Source organism: Zychaea mexicana (genome assembly GCF_025766255.1).
Source record: "Zychaea mexicana strain RSA 1403 chromosome Unknown BDB00scaffold_29, whole genome shotgun sequence".
Lineage (NCBI taxonomy): Eukaryota > Fungi > Mucoromycota > Mucoromycetes > Mucorales > Lichtheimiaceae > Zychaea > Zychaea mexicana.
Window position 1 is genome coordinate 131925 of NW_026516692.1, and position 20357 is coordinate 152281.

Consider the following 20357-nt stretch of genomic DNA (forward strand, 5'->3'; position numbering starts at 1 on the left):
AAGAGGAAGTAAAAGAAAAAAATACAATAACAATAAAACAAAAAAATTATCAACACCATCTGTTACAGATGATAGTTCATTAGAAGGTAATGATGTATTAGTAAGTAATGAAAATTATAATAGAGAAAAAAATATTGATAAGCTATTAACAGATAATAGTGAAATAGAGATAATAACAATGATAGTAATAAACGAAGTCTTTCAAATCTTAGTACTCCTGATTAGGGATCCGTATCAGAACCGTAGAACCGGAACCGAGCTGAACCGAAACCGAGAAAATATGGTTCGGTTCCTACCAAGAACCGAACCGGAACCAAACTGGTTTTATATGCGTAGAACCGAAGAACCGAGAGGCAGAAGATTGTATTTGGAGATTTTGCTAATTAGTATAAAGTAGGCTATAATGGAAGTTACGAACAATGTTACTCCTTATTAAAGACCAAGAAGTAGTGTATTTGCAAGCCATACTTTATTCAAAAAGTTAACAAAACCTGCAAAAGCAGAAGGGAGGGAAAAGTAGTAAAGAAGAGAAGAACAAAAAAGAAACACTTCTTTTGACGGCAGCTTGCTTTCTCTGCCCATAACGCGCATCATTACTTGTTCCTCTACTTTGCTACCCACAATGCATTTTCTCCATGACGTACTACTTTACTAGATTTATCTTGGCTTCTCGATCAGTTTTATCAAGTTTGTGCATTCTGTCTGAGATTGCGCATCCTGGGGCCCATAAAAGAATTATCTTACCCATTGACACTTTGCCTTTTATGAGACACTATACACGTGTAGAGACACAGTAGCTGTGTGTACTGCCGGTTGTGGTTTGGTTCCTCCAATGTTACAATAACGTATTGTACTAGTAATACTACGTCGCTCTAGTACTATAAGCTCCACTTTTTTTTGTGAAAACTGTGCTTTAATCTTTTATGTAACCATGCAATGACCCACATTGTATATTAAATGTTTACATTCTGTTTCTCTTATTCATTTTGAAATCGCTGTTCAATGTACAATAATGAACTATTCATTTTTACTGCAGTATTCAAGTATACCGCGATATTTGAACACACATACATCAGCTTTCATTCAAAGATACTGGATTTTGCCTTTTATATATACATGACGAGTTCGGTTCTTCGGTTCGATTCTTCGGTTCTACGGTTCTCATCGGTTCTAGTCGGCTCGGTTCTTGCTTTGGATGGTTCAGTTCGGTTCCCTTTATGAACCGAACCGAACCGAACCGTGCGGATCCCTACTCCTGATATTGGTAATACTTAAAAGAAAAGATATAATAATAATAATAAATGTAGAAATTTTGAATACAATGGATGCTATGTAAAAGAAGATAGTAATAGAACATATTGTGAACATTGTTTAGAAGATGGTTATTATACAGATGATGGTAGTTCAAATGATAAAAATTCAGATAATGATAATTTAGATGACAGCAATTCAGATGATGATAAAGAAGATAATGATAGCAATAACATTAAGAAAAATTTTCAAAGAGATGAATATTGTTTACAATTATTATACAATATATTAATGTATGAAAAGAAATTATTAAGTGAAAATAATAGCAATAAAATTAAAGATGTGGATATAATATTTGATAGAATAAAGAGTATTTATATTGGTCTTGGATTTTCGTTTGATTCTCATTATAATACCTAATAACTGTTTTTAACATTTCAAACAAATTATGATGATATATTTTTCTAAAAGCATAATCTAAAAAATACAATGTATATAGCTCAGAATCTTCTTTTATATTGGGCATATGTTTTCTTAAATGCATCCAAAACCTTCCATACTGTTAGTATATATTGCTGAATCATTTGGATCCACAAAATATTTTGAATGATCAACTGCTTTATGAATATATCCCATCTTGTTTAAGCTTGTATAAGATCGTAAACCATCAGTGATTATAGTTGTTCCTTGATAAACTTGATCCTTGATTATTGGTAATAATGTTGACATTTTTCGATTTTGACAGGCACTAAAAAGAACAGATTTTAATTTCTTTGATAACCGCCTAATATCCACAAATGTTTTCTGTATCGTTTATGCTTTGCAGTAGTAATTTTTGTTTTGCCAAAACAGCATTTGTCGATTTCAACAATTTCATCTTGCCCACCAATTACATTTTTCTATAACTCTTGAAAGTTAAGGATCCATGTTCTAATCGCAAAGCGTATTTTTGAATATAATCGTGTAACTGTTTCATCATCGATTCCCATTTGTAGAGACACTTTTATAGGAGAAGGATCTATATAAAAAACAAATTAATATTATATATGTTATATTATAAAAGATATATACCAATCATCCATTGACGTAATAGTTCTACTATTTGTATTGGTCGTAGATTTGTTTTTTCAAATAATGTTTCGGCAAATACACCTTTTCTAATATTATCTGGATAACAATAAAATCGATATCTTTGATAATATGGTGCATACTGTCTTAAACCATGAATTGTCGAAAATTGAGATATTTTAAAGTGCCGCTGGATAATAGAATAACCGCTATAAAGGCATTGTCAGCCAATTCAAAAGTAGACGTTTTGATATATTGATAGCAATGTGTATATTCAATCTTCTGTTCCAATTCTTCTATGAGAGCGATATCTACGTGTCGTAAACTTTTCAACTAGCTTAAGAGCTTCGCTTCCAGTTTTCATATTATTATATGCTTGGATATAGCGCCAGCAACGGTTGTAGTAACGGCGAATTTCTGCAGGTGGTTCATCAGGTGGAGATACCTGATCCATGAAATCCTCGAGCCTTTTTTCAAGAGCTGAAAACGAGTAGTCACACTCCTTTCTCGCAATTCGTTTCCCTGCACCCCAATACCTCTCAATCCAATTAGTCTCACAATGATACTTAGGATAGAGGGCAAAGAGATGACCAGCTCTTTCGACAACTTCGTGCAATGCTGTCTTCTGGGAGACAAAGTCAGGTTGACCTTCAAGCATGTGGTAGGGACAGCAGGTACGATCTTGACTTGGTGGTTGCTCGCAGTTGGTTTTCCAATGCTTCTTTTTCGCTTCGAATTCTTTCCAACGGCCGAGTCCACGTTCTTCCAAGATGGTCTTGATGCCTTTCCTCGTCCAGATACGCTCTTCCTTGAACCCCTTCCTTGTCTTTTTTTGCTTGACTTCCAAGGTGTAAAAGTTTTGGATAACCTTTTCTCCATTAGGTCTAGTGAATTTACCTGGCAAGATAACGCGCTCATCAATTGAGTTCAGCACTTTATCTTTTAGACCAAAGCGGCTCACCAATTTAGCGCTTGGTGCATACGCGCTGTGATTGCTTGATTGATCAAGCAAAAATAAAGCCTGGCAGCCAGGGTGGAGCTTCTCGAACAACGGTATAGCATCTGCTTTGAGCTGGTTGACTATATCTTTTGACGTCCAGTAGCCTTCACGGTTGGTTCCTGCTTTGAACAGATGGCGAGATTTCCAACCTTTGATCCTCATAGTTCCGTGGCACGGGCATTGGAACTCGCTGACCATGATAGATCCACCTGGGCCCTTCTTTCGGATAGGGTTTTCATCTTCTTGTAACCACAAGCTTGTTTTGCAGTCGTTCGAATAAAAGGTAGATTCGTCATGCGTGACCATAACGATTTTCTTCTGACCCTCTGGCAGAACAGGAGACCAGTCGAGGTTATATTGATTATACTCTGGTCTATTAGTAGTGTCTGGTTGGATAGTTGGAAGAAAATGGTATAGCCAAATTAATTTTTATTAATTTAATCTATACACGATAGTCTTGGCATGCATATATTTAAAAATTTTGAAAAGTAAAAATTGAATTATTATTTATATAAAAAAAATAACTCACAAAAAGATTTAATCAATTTCAAAATGGTTGCTTTAAATACGTTTCTTCCCTTAAACCATATCCAATTAAGCAACAACTTGTGTAAGGAACTAGATTACTTCTTGGCTTCAGAATTTGACCATTTTATTATAGAAAATATAATACAAAAAATTAAAAAAAAAATAAATAAAAAAATAAAAGATTTGTTTTCATCTGATTATTTCTTATATTTAAATATTAATAATAGTTTTTGTACTCACAAATTCAAGCGTGGAAAAAAAGAAGGAGAGTTTTGTGCTAAAAAGATCAAGACAAATTTAAATGGCCAAGATCCTGATTATCGTTGTTGTAAACATAGTAAAAAACATATTAAAAAACAAAAGAAAAAGCAAGAAATAAATAAAGTTATAGATATAATTAATATACCTATAAAAATAAAAACTGAAAAAAAGAAAAAAAAAAGAAAACCATTTAAAATTATAGTAGGTAATCCTTTTTCCTTATGTTTTGATAATATTCTTCCATAAATTACTATATATATGTCTATATAATCTTTATGCTACATTACTTAGACTATGCTCTTCAATATATGCTTTTAACAATTCTTTTTGATTAAATTTATCAACTGTTAACTAACTATTATCATCTATGCCATATCCAACCCATTTAACTTCAAAAATATATCTATTATTTATATATGCATGCCCTACAATGTTTTCAATTTCATATGAATCATTATGCTCTTTATTTCTTTGTTCCTTTCCCTTTTGATTTTTTCTTTTTCGTTTACATAAGTTATTATTAGTTTCTTCTTCACTATCTATTATCATATCTACTGGCTGATTTATATTAAGGGATAAAAATTTTTGTTGAATATCAATCATTTCATTATATTCAGCATTTACCTTTTGTTCATTTGAAAATACTAAATCAAGTTTATTTTTCTTACTTGGAAATTCAAAATGCTTTGTATGCCATAATTTATGATGTGGCTGTGCTTCTATGTTATGTTTATCAACAAATCTCCATATATTAGTTATAATACATGCTACACGGAACTGAATATTGTAATACTTTATATCAGATATTTGTAGTGCTGCACGATTATTATTGAAACGCTCAAATTTAGAACCAATCATAGAAAATTGTGCTTCAATTACTGAACGGAATGAGCCAAACTTATTATTAAAATGTGTTTCATTAAGTGTAAGTTTTTGTCTAGGTTCTTTTCTTATAGGATGTAGGAAATTTCTATCATAAAAACTATAACCAGCATCCATTGCATTCTCTTTAAATTTCTGTATAAATAGATTATAACCACCATCCATACCTAGACAATCTGCTTCACTAATTTTTTTATATAGCTTCATTTGTAAAAACATAGTACCATCATTACCAATTGCACATTTCTCAGATATAGAAACATGTGTAATAAATTCATTCATATCTTGTATAACCTGTGTACGTATAGCTGGTCCTTTTAGTTTATATGAATATAATTGTGAATGTGATTCACTTGGTTTATAATATTTAATTTTAGAATCATGTCCATCAATAAATAACGTAACATTTTTAAAACCATCTGGATTATTTATTAATGATGATAAAATGCGTATACGTGGTGATGAGAACATGTTATCAAGGTCTTGTTTTACTTTTTTATTTAATTCACTATAGTTAGTAATCCAAAACCGCTTATATAAATCATAAAATGTTGCATATGGCATCACATTATGCATATCCTTTCCTGATACACCTGATACCATATGATATAACAATACAAGCCCTTTTTCTATCTCACGATAAGGACCTGGATATTCAATATTTCCATATAAAACAGTAAGAAAGTAATACACAGGTATATATCCAAATCTATTTAATAATACATCTTTAATATCATTAATTGTATTATTTTTCATATCTTTTATAGCTGTTCTATGATTAAATCGATGATGAATTTCAGGCCAAGGTTTTTCTAGAAAATTCCATTTATTCTCAATTAATTTTTTAATTTCTATATTAAGTTGTTCAATAGCTGGTGCTGTGTTCATATTGTTCGATCTTTTAACTTGAAAAAGCAATCAGGAAAATCTAATAACCCTAGACAGAAATGTCAAATTATTTATAAAATAAATGTTTTTGTTTATTATATTTAGAGCACAACCCAATATAAATTTAAAAATTCAATTTTCTTATTTTTAAATAATTTAATTAAATAAGAAATATTTTAAATTTGATCAGTAATAGTTATATCGACCATAGAAAATTTATTCGGTAGAGTATAGATAATAAACACAAATTGGCTAGACAACTAATAATAGGACGCCACAGGTTGGTACTCGACCAGAACGTTATCCTCGTCGTACGTCTCCATGAAGCGGCTGTAGTCTACCATTTGGGCGGCCCACTCTTGTCTGTATTTTACGACATCTTCACGTTCATGGCCGTCGTAGTAGATGTTTTTTTGGTTGGGCCGATACTTGTAGCCCCATTCGATCAAATAATTGCGAAGTACAGAAGCTGAGATGTGTCCAGGAAGACCAAGGGCGTCCATGATGGCAATTTCGCTGACGAACTTTAGCATTTCTGGAATGCTTCGCTTCTCTGGCTTGGTGTTTGTCAACCACTGTTGCACTGCTGCTTTGACATCTTCATCGCTTAAAAGGGAAAGGCGTTTGATGTGTTTGCCTTGCTGGTGTACAGAGATTTTACCATATCGTATATATTCCTTGGCATAGGTCTTGATCACTTCAGGGCGGTAAAACCTAGATGGTGTTATCCACGCGATTTCAGCTGCTGCCTTGGAAGCTTCCATTACTCCTTTGCCCTTGAGCAGCTCGCGAAAATACGCATGAGCGCCGATGTGTTTTCGTAGCTCGTAGTCGCTCATGTTTCGCTCCTTGTCATTTTTCGAGTTCATTTGAGGCTAGACAATGATGAATAAACAAAATTTTATATTTACTTCTATTATATTACATTTAGAAATTGTTTTCTAAAACAAATATTTTATTAAAATTCAGATATAAAATAGTATTATTTTTACTTTTAATACTATTTACTATACAATACTACTATCATTCTTTACAAAAATTATTACCATAGTAATTAATTAAAATATGATATCTTCAAAAATTAGCTAAAAAGGTAATTATTATGTTAGTGATAAATGATTTTTTTTTTCGTTAGCAACAAGATTTTCTATTAAGTGACTGCTATTTTTCCTCGAAAAAATAAAATTATATAAAATATATAATTTGCTATGGCAAATTAGAAAATGAATCTAATTTTATTTTTTTTGAAAATAAATAGATATATTATTTCCTTATTAATTTCCTATTTTAATTAGTTGCTATGATACATATTTTTAATTTAAAAATTGAATTTTCATATATAATTAAAAGATTATTAAGATAGATGCTATAAATATGGAATCAGATATTGAAATCATGGATGAATATAGTAATAAGAATAATGAAGATATTATTGAATATAGAAAAAAGTTAAAAAATGAAATCAATAATTTAATATTAAATAAGTGGTCTTTTTTAAGTCAAGATTGGAAAAAAGTTGAAAATAAATTTAAGCATCGAACAGAATTAAAAAATATTAAAAATATAAGAGAAATTAAAGATGAATTATTAGATAAATTAGGTTATATTCCTATATTCTTTTTTATTACTGTTTTATTGCACATAAGGAATATCCAGGACCTTATTTAGAAGTTGAAAAAGCATTATTATTAATATATCAATTAGTAGATGGTTTTATATCTAAAAATATAAAAAAATATATCCCATCATCTAGTTTTTATAATTTATATAAAGAGTTTTGGATTATTAATTATGAAAATTTAAATAAATATGTTGATTATTGTTTATTAGAAATGTTTAGTAATATAAAGATAAGAGTATTATCAGCTCAAATTAAAAATCCTCAAAATTTTAAACATATAACTTTAGCTTTAGATGGGCATGATACAGCAATTCAATATGATAAACCGAATATTTCACATAAAAAAAAATGGTCATATAAATTAAAAACTAGTGGAATAAGAACACAAGTATTAGTAGATATAAATGAGAATATAATTAATGTTTCTAATAGTCAATTATGTGGTATTTGTAGTGATGGTGGTATGTTTTTAAATATGAAATTGTATAGAAAAATTAAAGAACAAGATTGTATTGCATTAGATGGTGGTTATACACTATTTATTAAACAATTTGAAGATTTTTGTAAAAGTAAAAATATTAATTTAAATGACAGAAATTTTTTTTATCCAATTCGTAAAGAAGCAGGAATAGCTTTAAACAATCAAGAAGAACATTATAACAAAGTATTTGGTAGTTTTGTATCTATAGTTGAAAATCAATTTAAAGACTTATATAATAAATTTAAAAGATTCTCTAATAATAATTCTATATTAAAGACAGATGATATAAAATATATAAACTTACAATTAAAAGTTGTACTTTTATTAAAAAATATTCAAAATTTTGCTGATAAATTTAATATTATAGTACAAGAACATCATAAGTTATGGATAAATGATAATTTTGATTTTCCTAATGAAATGAGATTAATAGATATTGTTTATACTAATCAAATGGAGCAAATGAATAAAATTAAAGATTTAAAGAAAATACAATTAGAACTACTAAATTTAAATATAAATAATGATGAATTAGAAAATAATAATATTGATATGATAGTTGATAATGAAAATGAAACTGTAAATGATAATAATAATAATGATGATACAGATGTTGACTTTCCTCAATATCAAAATGTATCTAAAAAAAGAAAAAAACGATCGAAAAATAAAAATAAATGTATGAATATATATGAATATAGAAATGTAAACAAAGATGAAAATATATTTGAGGTAGAAAAGATAGTAAATCATAAAATAGAGAATAAAAAATATATATTTCATGTTAAATGGAAAGGATACGATTATAGAGATAATAGTTGGGTCAATGAAAATGATTTTAAACAAAAGGAAATAATTATTGAATACTTTAATAGAAGAAATATATTATATAGTTAATTATTAAAAAAATATAATTATAATGATTTTATATTATAAAATAAGGTATTAATTATTAATATAAAAATTAAATTATGATTACTGATTGTTCATCAATTGGGGTCAGTTTCAAGAATGCTTCTTCGATAGTCAGCACTGGCACAAAGTCCTCCGAAACAACCTCTACTTCATCAGCGCTATGAAAGAAGGAAGTAATCTCGTGGTTCCCTTTCTTCTTTTCCGATGCTTTCTGTAGCTGGTAGTATTTTGTGGTTCTGCCATGTCCCCAATATTTGCCACGGGAATTGGAATCTGCTTTATTATCCCACATAATAGGAAACTTTTGGCTTGTTGTGGTCGCTGTCGTCGTTGTCGTTGTGGTTTCTGTTGCCTCTTCGAATGCAGTGAGAATCTCGAAGTCGTTTGGTTCTTGTTCGGTCGCGTCAGATGAAGTCCGGATCTCGGCAATCGGCGATTCTTCTAGTCTTGCGACTTTTTGAAATCGTCCGTTTTTTGAGCTTTGAAGCTGTTCTAAGGCGCGTTTTTGTTTATTGGATCTGGGAGCCATTTTCGGATTCTGTGATGATAGAGCTTTGATAATAATAAGAGACAAGATTAAATATCTTTGAGATGATGTTTTAATCCCAAAAGATAAAGCTTTTTTATCTTCTAGCTATTAAGACGGCGATATCAATTCATCCGACTAGTGGATAAACTATGTGATAGAGGAAGGATCAAGGACGTATCAGAACTTCTCTTGAAGTCGCTATGTTAATCGGGCACATCTTTGAAACTGGCATTAGCTGATGTAATAGCCGAGGTACCTGTTGATAGGCTCATTGTCCTGTTCACGTAAGGTCAATCATCCGAGTGAGAGGTTTTACTCAATAGTGTTTAGCCGAGATGCTGTAGTATTCATATATGTGTGCTATAATGTTTAACCGAATATCTTATTGTTGATATTTTAAGCAGTGTATTAATGTGGTTCGTCACAGGCGTGCTTTTGGAAAAAATGGGTAAGAAGAGTAGTAACGCACTCATATTACTGGTTAAGCCAGCTATTTGTGTGTAACCTTGGGTCATCTATGGTTACACACTGCCAAAAACATTTCTTCCCCTTGCCCAGCCGACTGTCGAAATCCTCCACCTACTTAGTAGCTTTTCATATTCTGACAAAACTTCAAAGGCTATCAGAGCAATGAGAAATGCTTTTCTCAAAAAACAAAAACGTACAATGTGTTAAGAATACCTTTATAAACATGTTCTACGTCGCAAAATATCGATAACTTCATTTCAGACAGCCCTGATAGGATTCCTTTTTTTCATGTCGGTGATCGAATTTATTCATGGTTTAAGATAGTATGCACCATATTTTCCAATGGATAATGGTTTCTCGCATTTTTTACAAATAAAAGGTTTTATAAGTCCTTGCTTTTGTAAATAGATTATAGCTTGTTCATCGTCGTAAAGTGTTCGAAATAGTGTTTCATTTGATTTAAACATTTTGATAAAGAAAAAGAAAAATAGTGTTTTATGAAAAATCAAAAAAAAAAAATTTATGTAACTTACCAAAGAACGCTTGTAACCACAATTTTTTAGTTTAGGTTGCAGGCAAAAAAAATAATAATAAAAAGTCAGTCGTGATCTGAGTTCATTTGAACAAGTTGCATTTGTGCACTTGGTGGTGCGATTTGGGAAAAAAAAAAGGGGGGGGGCCAACTTGGTTTACTTCTTTCACATCACTTTTTTTTCACCTTCTTATTCTTACGACATGGAAGACATGGATCAGTTGCTCACATTTGTTCTCCCAGACAGCTTATGCCCCGGTAATGATCAGCTCAGCAAGGCTATTCTCAAAGACCAAATGACGATCGACCTTATCACGAAGAGCCTCTTGGACACTCCTGCCAACACCTATACCACGGACGACACAGAATGGCCTGATCGAACACGGTGCGACGTACTTTATGTACCAAAACTCGCGGTTCAGTCGTCGCTGCCACCGGTATTGATCGAAGTCCAGCAAATCGTCAACAATGATTTTTTGCGACGTGCTTTTCGATATGCTATGAACATCATTGACAAGTATGATATGCGACCTGTGCTTCTGATCTTCTGTGTCCAAGGCATTCAACCTGCCTCCCTTCGTGAAAAGTTAATCAAGCATCCAGCAAAACCTTGGTCTTTGAAATACCCTGATCACCAGCTCTGGACGAAAGACTGCCTGTAGATGGCCCCTTCCAACTTATCCTATTACGATCAAGGTTTGCCCGACCCTGTCGTCTCCATCGCTAGCTTCTTCTCCGCCAAGCAGCCAGCTCTTGCCAATCATGAGCACAGCGACGATAACACAGTGCAGAAGATGTACGCCCTTGCCAAGTCATTTTCCACGCGTCATGGAGAGTACCAGCAGAACTTTTATACCACTATGGAGTCCTTTTGCACGACTAGCGAAAAGCTCTGGGAGAGTACGCCTCCCCCTTTGCCACCGAAGCTTCGGATCACTGACAAGGCCAAAACCAAGACTGATGACACTGAGGAGGATGAACTTGCCTTCGCTATTTCTTACCAGCAGTCATACCAGAAAACACACGGGTCCAAGAAGAGCTGGCAGGCATGCCTCGAAGCTATGGCAACTATGAAAGCCTTCGTGTCCAAGCTGTCAAGTACAAAAATAAAACGTAATGTGTGCATGTACCGGTACGAGTTGGTACGGATTGGTACGAGTTGGTACGGGTTGGTACGAGTTGGTACGAGCTGGTACGAGTTGGTACGAGTTGGTACCGGTTGGTACGAGTTGGTACGAGTTGGTACGAGTACTGAGACAATTATAACCCATACCTGATTCTATCACTTGCTTGACATAGCTGTGATGCAGCAAATCTAAAACTCTATGCACTCTATGTGTTTTGTCGTCTCACTGATAGCTCCTGTTTGGTTGGGGGGGGGCAATGTGAACTTCTAGACCATGAAGGTGACGACCCAGGTCTAGAGATTCAACCACATCTTTTCTTCTTCCCTCCAACAATAAACTTTTATTGTGTCTTGTTAACTGTTGTCCCTTTACACTAAGCTACATCAGTTTCTTACTCGTACCAACTCGTACCAACCCGTACCAACCCGAACCAACTCGTACCAACTCGTACCAACTCGTACCGGTACATGCACACATTACGTTTTATTTTTGTACTTGCCTGCCAGCTCTTCTTGGACCCGTGTGTTTTCTGGTATGACTGCTGGTATGAAATAGCGAAGGCAAGTTCACCCTCCTCAGTGTCATCAGTCTTGGTTTTGGCCTTGTCAGTGATCCGAAGCTTCGGTGGCAAAGGGGGAGGCATACTCTCCCAGAGCTTTTCGCTAGTCGTGCAAAAGGACTCCATAGTGGTATAAAAGTTCTGCTGGTACTCTCCATGACGCGTGGAAAATGACTTGGCAAGGGCGTACATCTTCTGCACTGTGTTATCGTCGCTGTGCTCATGATTGGCAAGAGCTGGCTGCTTGGCGGAGAAGAAGCTAGCGATGGAGACGACAGGGTCGGGCAAACCTTGATCGTAATAGGATAAGTTGGAAGGGGCCATCTACAGGCAGTCTTTCGTCCAGAGCTGGTGATCAGGGTATTTCAAAGACCAAGGTTTTGCCGGATGCTTGATTAACTTTTCACGAAGGGAGGCAGGTTGAATGCCTTGGACACAGAAGATCAGAAGCACAGGTCGCATATCATACTTGTCAATGATGTTCATAGCATATCGAAAAGCACGTCGCAAAAAATCATTGTTGACGATTTGCTGGACTTCGATCAATACCGGTGGCAGCGACGACTGAACCGCGAGTTTTGGTACATAAAGTACGTCGCACCGTGTTCGATCAGGCCATTCTGTGTCGTCCGTGGTATAGGTGTTGGCAGGAGTGTCCAAGAGGCTCTTCGTGATAAGGTCGATCGTCATTTGGTCTTTGAGAATAGCCTTGCTGAGCTGATCATTACCGGGGCATAAGCTGTCTGGGAGAACAAATGTGAGCAACTGATCCATGTCTTCCATGTCGTAAGAATAAGAAGGTGAAAAAAAAGTGATGTGAAAGAAGTAAACCAAGTTGGCCCCCCCCCTTTTTTTTTTCCCAAATCGCACCACCAAGTGCACAAATGCAACTTGTTCAAATGAACTCTATTTTTTTTGCCTGCTTACCTGCTTACAACTTACCTGATTCTTATGACTTGCACATTGACTTCGGTCAGTGGTCATTACATGGGCTCCCTGTTTCGACATTTATCCCAGTAAGAATGTGAAACGAAACCTTTGAAGTGACTTTTTTCCACACTATTGCACGCTTCTGTAATTCTCTTTGATAAAGTGTCTTCCTGCAAAAACCTATGACGCTTAACTTTACTTTTTGCCACTGCCCAGAATAGTTCTATTGGGTTTAGCTCAGGAGAGTAAGTGGGAAGATACACACATTTGTATCCTCGATACTCAATATACTTCCTTATGTTTTCATGCGTATGAATGGGTGCATTATCCATGACTATATAGTGACCTTTCATATGTGGATGCTTGTCCATTTCATCGAGAGTCATTTTTAAAAAACTGACGTAATGACCTGTTACAGTTCCTGAACTTACATATCCTTCGGCCTTTCTCTTCTTTGCAGGTCTTGGTTTTTTTACACCGACTGTAATCAAACCTGCTGCAGAGATGGCGCATAAAATGGACGTTGTGTTTGCTCTCGTAGTAGGCCTGGTAACAATAGTACGAGTACCTTTTTTGGACCAAGCTTTTGAGCATTTCATATTTATATCAAAAGCAGACTCGTCAAGAAACACGCAATTCGTCAGGAAGTTCATGTCTGTATTTTCCCATTTGCCAACCCAATTGTACCGCTCCTCGACCTTTGCAATACTGTTTCTTTCGATAGAATGAAAGTCGGCTTTCTTCAACGAAAGATTGCATTCATTTCTCATGAAATTATAGACAGTGCTACGTGAAACTTTAAGATCATTAAATTGCTTCAACAAATGCTCAGTCACTTCAACAACAGCAGCAGAGGGATTAGCATCAATAAAGTTGACAACAGCCGTTTTATGCTCTTCACTCAAGATACATTTACGACCAACCTGCTTACAAACCTCAAAAATACTATCAGGACACACGTTGTATAGTTTAACCCATCTCTGAGCAGTCCGGATGTGAATGCCCAACTGCTTCGCTGCAGCTGATGCGCTCCTACACTTCTCAATCTTAAGGTCGAAAAATCTAACCTTATCCTGGACAGTATAGCGCACATAATCGCGTTTTACGTTTGCTGCTTTCATACGAATGTCTTCATCTTTTGGCTTTTCTATCAGCATTGGGAAGCCGACGAAGGTTCATTGGATACTGCATGTTTTAAGTATTCACTATGAGTCGCAATCGCCTCAACAACAAATTCATCCTGATCAACAATGTACTCCATGGGTTCAGGGCCGCCATTCTCATCAACGACATTTCCTTGTCCGTCTTCAAATAAAAATATACTCAAGCTTAATTGTAAAAACTGGAAGAAGAAAAAAAATCACCACTCTGAAGAAAAGGTCTGCTTTTATATTTTTTCCAGTGCCAAATCATTCTCAAAAGCACACGACACGATTTCTGAACATGCGAAATTGATGTTGATCACACAACGACATCGATTTTCATTGGCTGGTGACATCATTTTTGACTGTGTGCGACATTGCTTGTTGGAAGCACTGTATAACCAAGCTCCTGGATCTACATAGACTACTACTACTACCCGTGGGCTCTCATCTTTTTTGTTTAACACCTCATTACGACTCATGCATTAGCTCTGTAAACCCTATCATCGTCCATTTGTGATGCTGGTGCTTTTTAATGGCTTGTTCATGTTTTGGTTTGGTTGTTGATGGTGATCACAATGTTTGCTCAGCATCCGCCGTAACGGATGAAGTGTCGGTGATCTTCGAATGTATCCATGCCGGATCTTTGACGATTTCAATCCATTATGCGTTAAAAAGAATCCGTTGTCACGATTTCTTGATTGTTACTAAAGAGAGAACAATCTTCATTTTCGTAGATCATCAGGAGCTCTCGTAAGCGTCTGAACTTGCTTGTGAGTCATCTAAAGACGACATCAGGCCGCAGCACATAATTAACTAGATATTTCAAAGATGTTCTTTATAGTATTGATGTCTCTTTGTATGTACTGATGGCATATCATCACTAAGCCTGTTGGAGGAATCGTTGTCCTAGCATGATTGTCGACTTGGAGTGACCTCTAAGATGAACCTGACGGAATAATTCTTTCATTCTGTTGTTATGGCTTTTTAAAGGAGGGTCTCCGATGGCAAGCGCTGTACAAGCAGAATCGTATCCAGGAACTAATGGATCGTGTGCTCCGGTAGAAGACGTGAAGTGCAGTAATGCACGTGGCCCGTTCATTGTAGCGGGCTTTGGAGGGAAGAGCAACTGGTTCCTGCGTGCGCCGCCCGAGGTTATATATAGTAGCCAAGGTCACGGCTATACTGTTTCCGCCCTCACTCTTTCGCTTGTGTATTTCTCTTTTCTCGGTGACTATTCCACTTCTGTTCCCTTGAAACTTTGAAACATCTCTACCGTTCCAAACCTACTGAAAATGCTCATTGCTCGAACACTACGGTCGGCAGCAATGGTGTCCTTACGATCCCCGTTGCGTCGACAACTATGTTTGAATTGTTATCGCCATCAGCAACCACGATTACAGCCACGAATACCACCACTTGTCGTCCGGTCATTTCATGCGTCCAAACCACGACCCAGTCCACTTTTACCGCTTCCTGCAGTACTGCTGACAGCGCTCAAAACTGGAAAGCTTGTCAGCTTAGTATCGCTTTCATCCAAGACATCTCTGACGTTGCTTCCGCATACCTATCGTCGTGATCGTGGCAAGTTTGTCTTCAAGTTGTTGGCCAGTGTTCCTTTGCTCGGCATTGCTTTACTCTTAATTGTTGGTTTAGATAAGGTAAATGATGGGTTTTTCGTAGAAGAGAAAGCCAAAAAAAAAAACTGAAATGAAAAATTTCCAGGCACCCAATACATCACGGCTGCGGTTAATCTATTTGACCGAGACCGAAGCAGACGAGTACATCAATTTGGCGATCGGCCAAGTGCTTAGCAACCAAATCGGGTTGATTGCACCTCGCGACGATCCTCTCCACTTGTGGGTTGAGGAAGTAGTGGACAACATAGCCACGGTCGCTGTCGACGACGTGCGCGAACCTGTGCGACTCTATGACAGACTCGATCCGGCCAAAAGGAATTTCAATGTAGTGCTTGTACGCGACGGTACCACAGAAAATGCAATGTGCATAGGCCCCTATGTGATCATGTATGACGCGATGATCAAGCGGTTGGGGCCACACACGGATCGACTGGCGGTTATTCTTTCGCACGAAATTGCACACTCGATGCAACGCCATTTTGTGGAACAAAACGGGCTGGAGTCTCTATTGCTCATGGTGGCAGATATCGCACGCGCAGTATTTTGGATGTTCACTGAACCGCTTGGCCCGTGAGTACCCTTTGGAAATAAATGAATGGGATAACGATAATATAAATGACTAAAATAATCGAAAAAAAAAGTTATGTCAACCAAAAGATAGATCAGGCCGTGTCCGTGCTGATTGCAAACAGTAGCGAACGATCTTATAATCGTGTATTAGAACAAGAAGCCGACCTCATTGGACTCAAACTGCTTGCCAAGGCTGGCTACAATCCGGAAGCAGCAATCGAAGTATGGCAATCCATGGCACAACAAAGGGAGGAAATGACGGACGAGTCAGTGTATGAGGAACAACCACGCGAAAACCTCGAAATTGCAGCGGCAGAGTATCTGGATTCCCTGATCAGCAACTGGTTTGGATCGACACATCCACCTAATGACGAACGAGTTCAGTATATGCGGGAAAATATGGAAGAGGCTATGCAGATATATGAGGAGACGCTCAAAGTAAATGGACCACCCGTTAGCTCCTGGGACTTTGGTAACGATGATGACACGACCTTGAACAATGAAAGCGATGATGGTAGTACAACGGTCGTGGAGGTCGAGCTGAGCGAGAAACAGCGGCGGTGGTACAGGGCTGTTTTGGATTGGATATGGCCTGCTGGTGATGGTGGTCATGTACCCCAAGATGTATGAGAAACCCTTGCGTGTATTTTCCCTTTTTCTTTTGGCTTTTGCATTCGTGTATCAATATTGCGTAGAGCGCATTCTATCATTTAGTAAATAATAATCTGACATCTTATGGATATTTTCTCTCTCAGATATTAAATCACAGTTAGTGAAATGCATCACAACCACGTTGTAACTATGCTTGAATGCTGCGTTGTTGATGCGGACATTGTCACGTCATGCGTTGTGCAAGTGTCATGTCACTGCAAGGGTTTCGCATGATTTGTACATAAATACGCCATGTCTTTTTGCTGTCGTCTCTATCGCATACTTTTTCTTTTTACTGTTACTCTTTACACTCTTTCTGAGATAACACGAATAGCACGTAATGCCCGTCAAAATTGGAATTAACGGGTAAGCACATCGGACGAGTAACATCTGGGCTTTATAAATAACAAACAAACATAATATAATATAATATATTAGTTTCGGTCGTATTGGCCGTATTGTCTTGCGCGCATCCCTTTTGAAGGGTGACGAGGGGGTTCAAGTGATCTCTGTCAACGACCCATTCATCCCTCTCGACTACATGGTCTACATGCTCAAGTACGACTCTGTCCACGGCAAGTTCCCTGGCACCGTTGAGGCCAAGAACGGAAAGCTCGTGGTGAACGGCAAGGAAATCATTGTGCACAACGAAAAGGATCCCGGAGACATCCCATGGGGCAAGGATGGCGCCGAGTACATTATTGAGGCTACTGGTATCTTTACCACCGCCGACAAGGCCGATGTCCACATTAAAAAAGGTGGTGCCAAGAAGGTCATCATCAGCGCTCCTTCCAAGGATGCCCCCATGTTTGTCTGCGGTGTCAACTTGGATGCCTACAAGCCCGAATACGGCGTCATCTCGAACGCCTCGTGTACTACCAACTGCTTGGCTCCTTTGGCCAAGGTCCTTGACGACGAATTTGGTATTGTCGAGGCTTTGATGAGCACAATTCACGCTACCACTGCTACTCAGAAGACTGTCGATGGTCCATCTCACAAGGACTGGCGTGCTGGCCGTGGTGCCAACCCCAACATTATCCCAGCTACCACTGGTGCTGCCAAGGGTAAGAAATTGATTTCTGTAGTTAAAAGAGCTTGCCTGGTTGTTTATATGGAATGAAGCTAATTACAGGGCTTTTGGTTGATTTTCTTTCTAGCGGTCGGCAAGGTGATCCCTCACTTGAACGGCAAGTTGACTGGCATGTCGTTCCGCGTCCCTAACCCTGATGTCTCAGTCGTTGATTTGACTGCACGCTTGCAAAAGCCCGCTTCGTATGACCAGATCAAGGCTGCCATGAAGCGCGCATCGGAGGGTCCTATGAAGGGTATCCTCGGCTACACTGAGGACATGGTCGTTTCTAGTGACTTTATTGGTGACAACCGCTCGTCTATCTTTGATGCCGAGGCCGGTATCTCTCTTAACGACAACTTCTGCAAGCTTGTCAGTTGGTACGATAACGAGTTTGGTTATTCCTGCCGTGTGGTCGACTTGGTCGAGTACGTTGCCAAGAAGGATGGCAATGCCTAAACTGAGCTTTTTCCTACCAATACTCGACCTCTCTGAATATGTACATAATTGATAGAAAATAAAGCGAATTGCATTAGCAAAATGGACTCGGGCGTTTCTACTCCATGGGAGTATACAAAGATTGTTTAACCGTTGTAATGCCCTAGATGGGAAACACCAGCGATAGCGACAGGGTTTTATAGAAAAAGCCCTGCCTTGTGAGCCAAATAGGTTACAAAGGGAAATTAACAACACAAGCTACCGGGACAAATGGTCTGAGCTGTACCCGCAAGGCAAAGAATAATACAATTGAGCATATGTAAACACTTGGCTATCGGATACATCAAGACACTCGAAGATCATGCTTCATCACATAAAATATACTGAAAAGAAGCTATGCCCTACCGGAAGATACACATACGCAAAGCCTTTCATGAAAGTCCATGAAATAAAAGTGGTCTATACGATAATATGCTGGGTAATACATCATGTGACAGCTACTGTTATCTGTGTGTACATAATATGGTTGCGCTAGTTATCTCAACGGTACAATAGTTGTGTGTGAGCGGTTGCCGAGGTTTTTTTATTCTTGCTTTTAGCCTTACCTCTAAGACTATAACAAGATTCATGAAATAACAGAGTGGGATACTAGATTGTTGTGTTATAATCAATTGCATGGCCTCGAATTGAGGATGTAACAACCGTACTACATCCGACAGTTGGCGTTATGTATAACGTAAAAAACGTGCTTTTCTGGATCGAATATATGCCAATGAGTTTACTCCACCCGCTGATCTCGGATATGCGTTGTTGAGTAATGCTTTTTCTCTATAGCTAAAGCTGTTGCCATCGGTCGTATATGTTGCATAACTTAACAAATTAGCACATCCGACGTGTCTCTTTGATACTGACAAGGCCAAAGGCCATGAAGCAATGGCGGTGTGAATCCTCTGTTCGTGGACCCTCGGCTACAAATACTGATGTCATGACAGCAGCAGCAGCAGCGGCCGAGGTATGATAGCCTTTTTCAGCTGGTGTTAAAAATACTGACTCGGGACCGATGATTTTTCAAAATAGCATTATGCAAGCACGCGGAGTGCGGCAATCAAACCTCCTTTCTTCTCTCGTCCTAGAGAACTGTCCGTGAAGGTTGTCAACTTACAGAGTATCACATGGCTTCTTCCGCTCCCGCTCAGAACCAGCAGACCAAATTGCCCCCTGAAAAGGACGCATCCCTTGGCGCATCAATTCACGCGCCTCAACCTGGAGAACCCAGGATGACATGGGCGCATATCGTTCAAAACAAGCGCGTCTCGCTCATGCATAATGTCGACGCCTCAGCACCTACAATGGACAACGATGGCTGGACCGTCCTGCAGTCGCAAGTATGGCGCAATGGACGCTTTACCGACTGCGTTCTCTTCGATATTTCGACCCGCCCCGAGCCCCTACATTCAGTCCTGCAAATGGCAGCGGCTCAATTCCCAGAAAATACAGGTGCCTTTACTCATCGCGAGGGATCTCGAAGAGTTTTACTCGAGATGTGTTTTGATCTTGACATGCCTTTACAGCGGGCTTTGAATTCGGGACTCGTTTTCGAAAAAGACAAAACACGCATTCGTGCCATCCGAGCTCTACCAACTGATGCCGACACTAAACGCCTTCGCCTCACGCATCTTCCTCCAGTACGATCTCACCTCTTATGTGAGGGTTTAAAAGAAAGCCTTGCGCCTTACGGGCGGGTAATCGACTGTGGAGCCTTCCGTGAGCCCACCACCAACCTCTTCATGGGTAACGGCTATGCCGT

The 20357-nt window shown here is 37.6% G+C and overlaps 4 protein-coding genes across 4 annotated transcripts; 3 read left to right on the forward strand and 1 right to left on the reverse strand.

Moving 5' to 3' along the window:
• Nucleotides 1-10627: 10627 nt before the first annotated feature.
• Nucleotides 10628-11743, forward strand: BDB00DRAFT_787278 (uncharacterized protein; the record flags this gene model as incomplete). The annotated part of the gene is made up of 3 exons (XM_053120684.1): nucleotides 10628-11082; nucleotides 11152-11522; nucleotides 11724-11743. The coding sequence occupies 3 exons, from the start codon at nucleotides 10628-10630 to the stop codon at nucleotides 11741-11743; spliced, it is 846 nt and encodes a 281-aa protein (XP_052980495.1).
• Nucleotides 11744-11817: 74 nt separating this feature from the next.
• BDB00DRAFT_871557 (uncharacterized protein) lies at nucleotides 11818-12893 on the reverse strand (the record flags this gene model as incomplete). Its single annotated transcript, XM_053126843.1, has 3 exons — nucleotides 11818-11844; nucleotides 12003-12369; nucleotides 12439-12893. The coding sequence occupies 3 exons, from the start codon at nucleotides 12891-12893 to the stop codon at nucleotides 11818-11820; spliced, it is 849 nt and encodes a 282-aa protein (XP_052980496.1).
• Nucleotides 12894-15510: 2617 nt separating this feature from the next.
• Nucleotides 15511-17022, forward strand: BDB00DRAFT_787280 (uncharacterized protein; the record flags this gene model as incomplete). The annotated part of the gene is made up of 3 exons (XM_053120685.1): nucleotides 15511-15843; nucleotides 15908-16392; nucleotides 16464-17022. The coding sequence occupies 3 exons, from the start codon at nucleotides 15511-15513 to the stop codon at nucleotides 17020-17022; spliced, it is 1377 nt and encodes a 458-aa protein (XP_052980497.1).
• A 361-nt stretch (nucleotides 17023-17383) lies between these two features.
• Nucleotides 17384-18571, forward strand: BDB00DRAFT_787281 (glyceraldehyde 3-phosphate dehydrogenase; the record flags this gene model as incomplete). The annotated part of the gene is made up of 3 exons (XM_053120686.1): nucleotides 17384-17409; nucleotides 17482-18107; nucleotides 18201-18571. 3 exons carry the CDS (start codon nucleotides 17384-17386, stop codon nucleotides 18569-18571), a joined length of 1023 nt encoding a protein of 340 aa, XP_052980498.1.
• Nucleotides 18572-20357: the final 1786 nt, after the last annotated feature.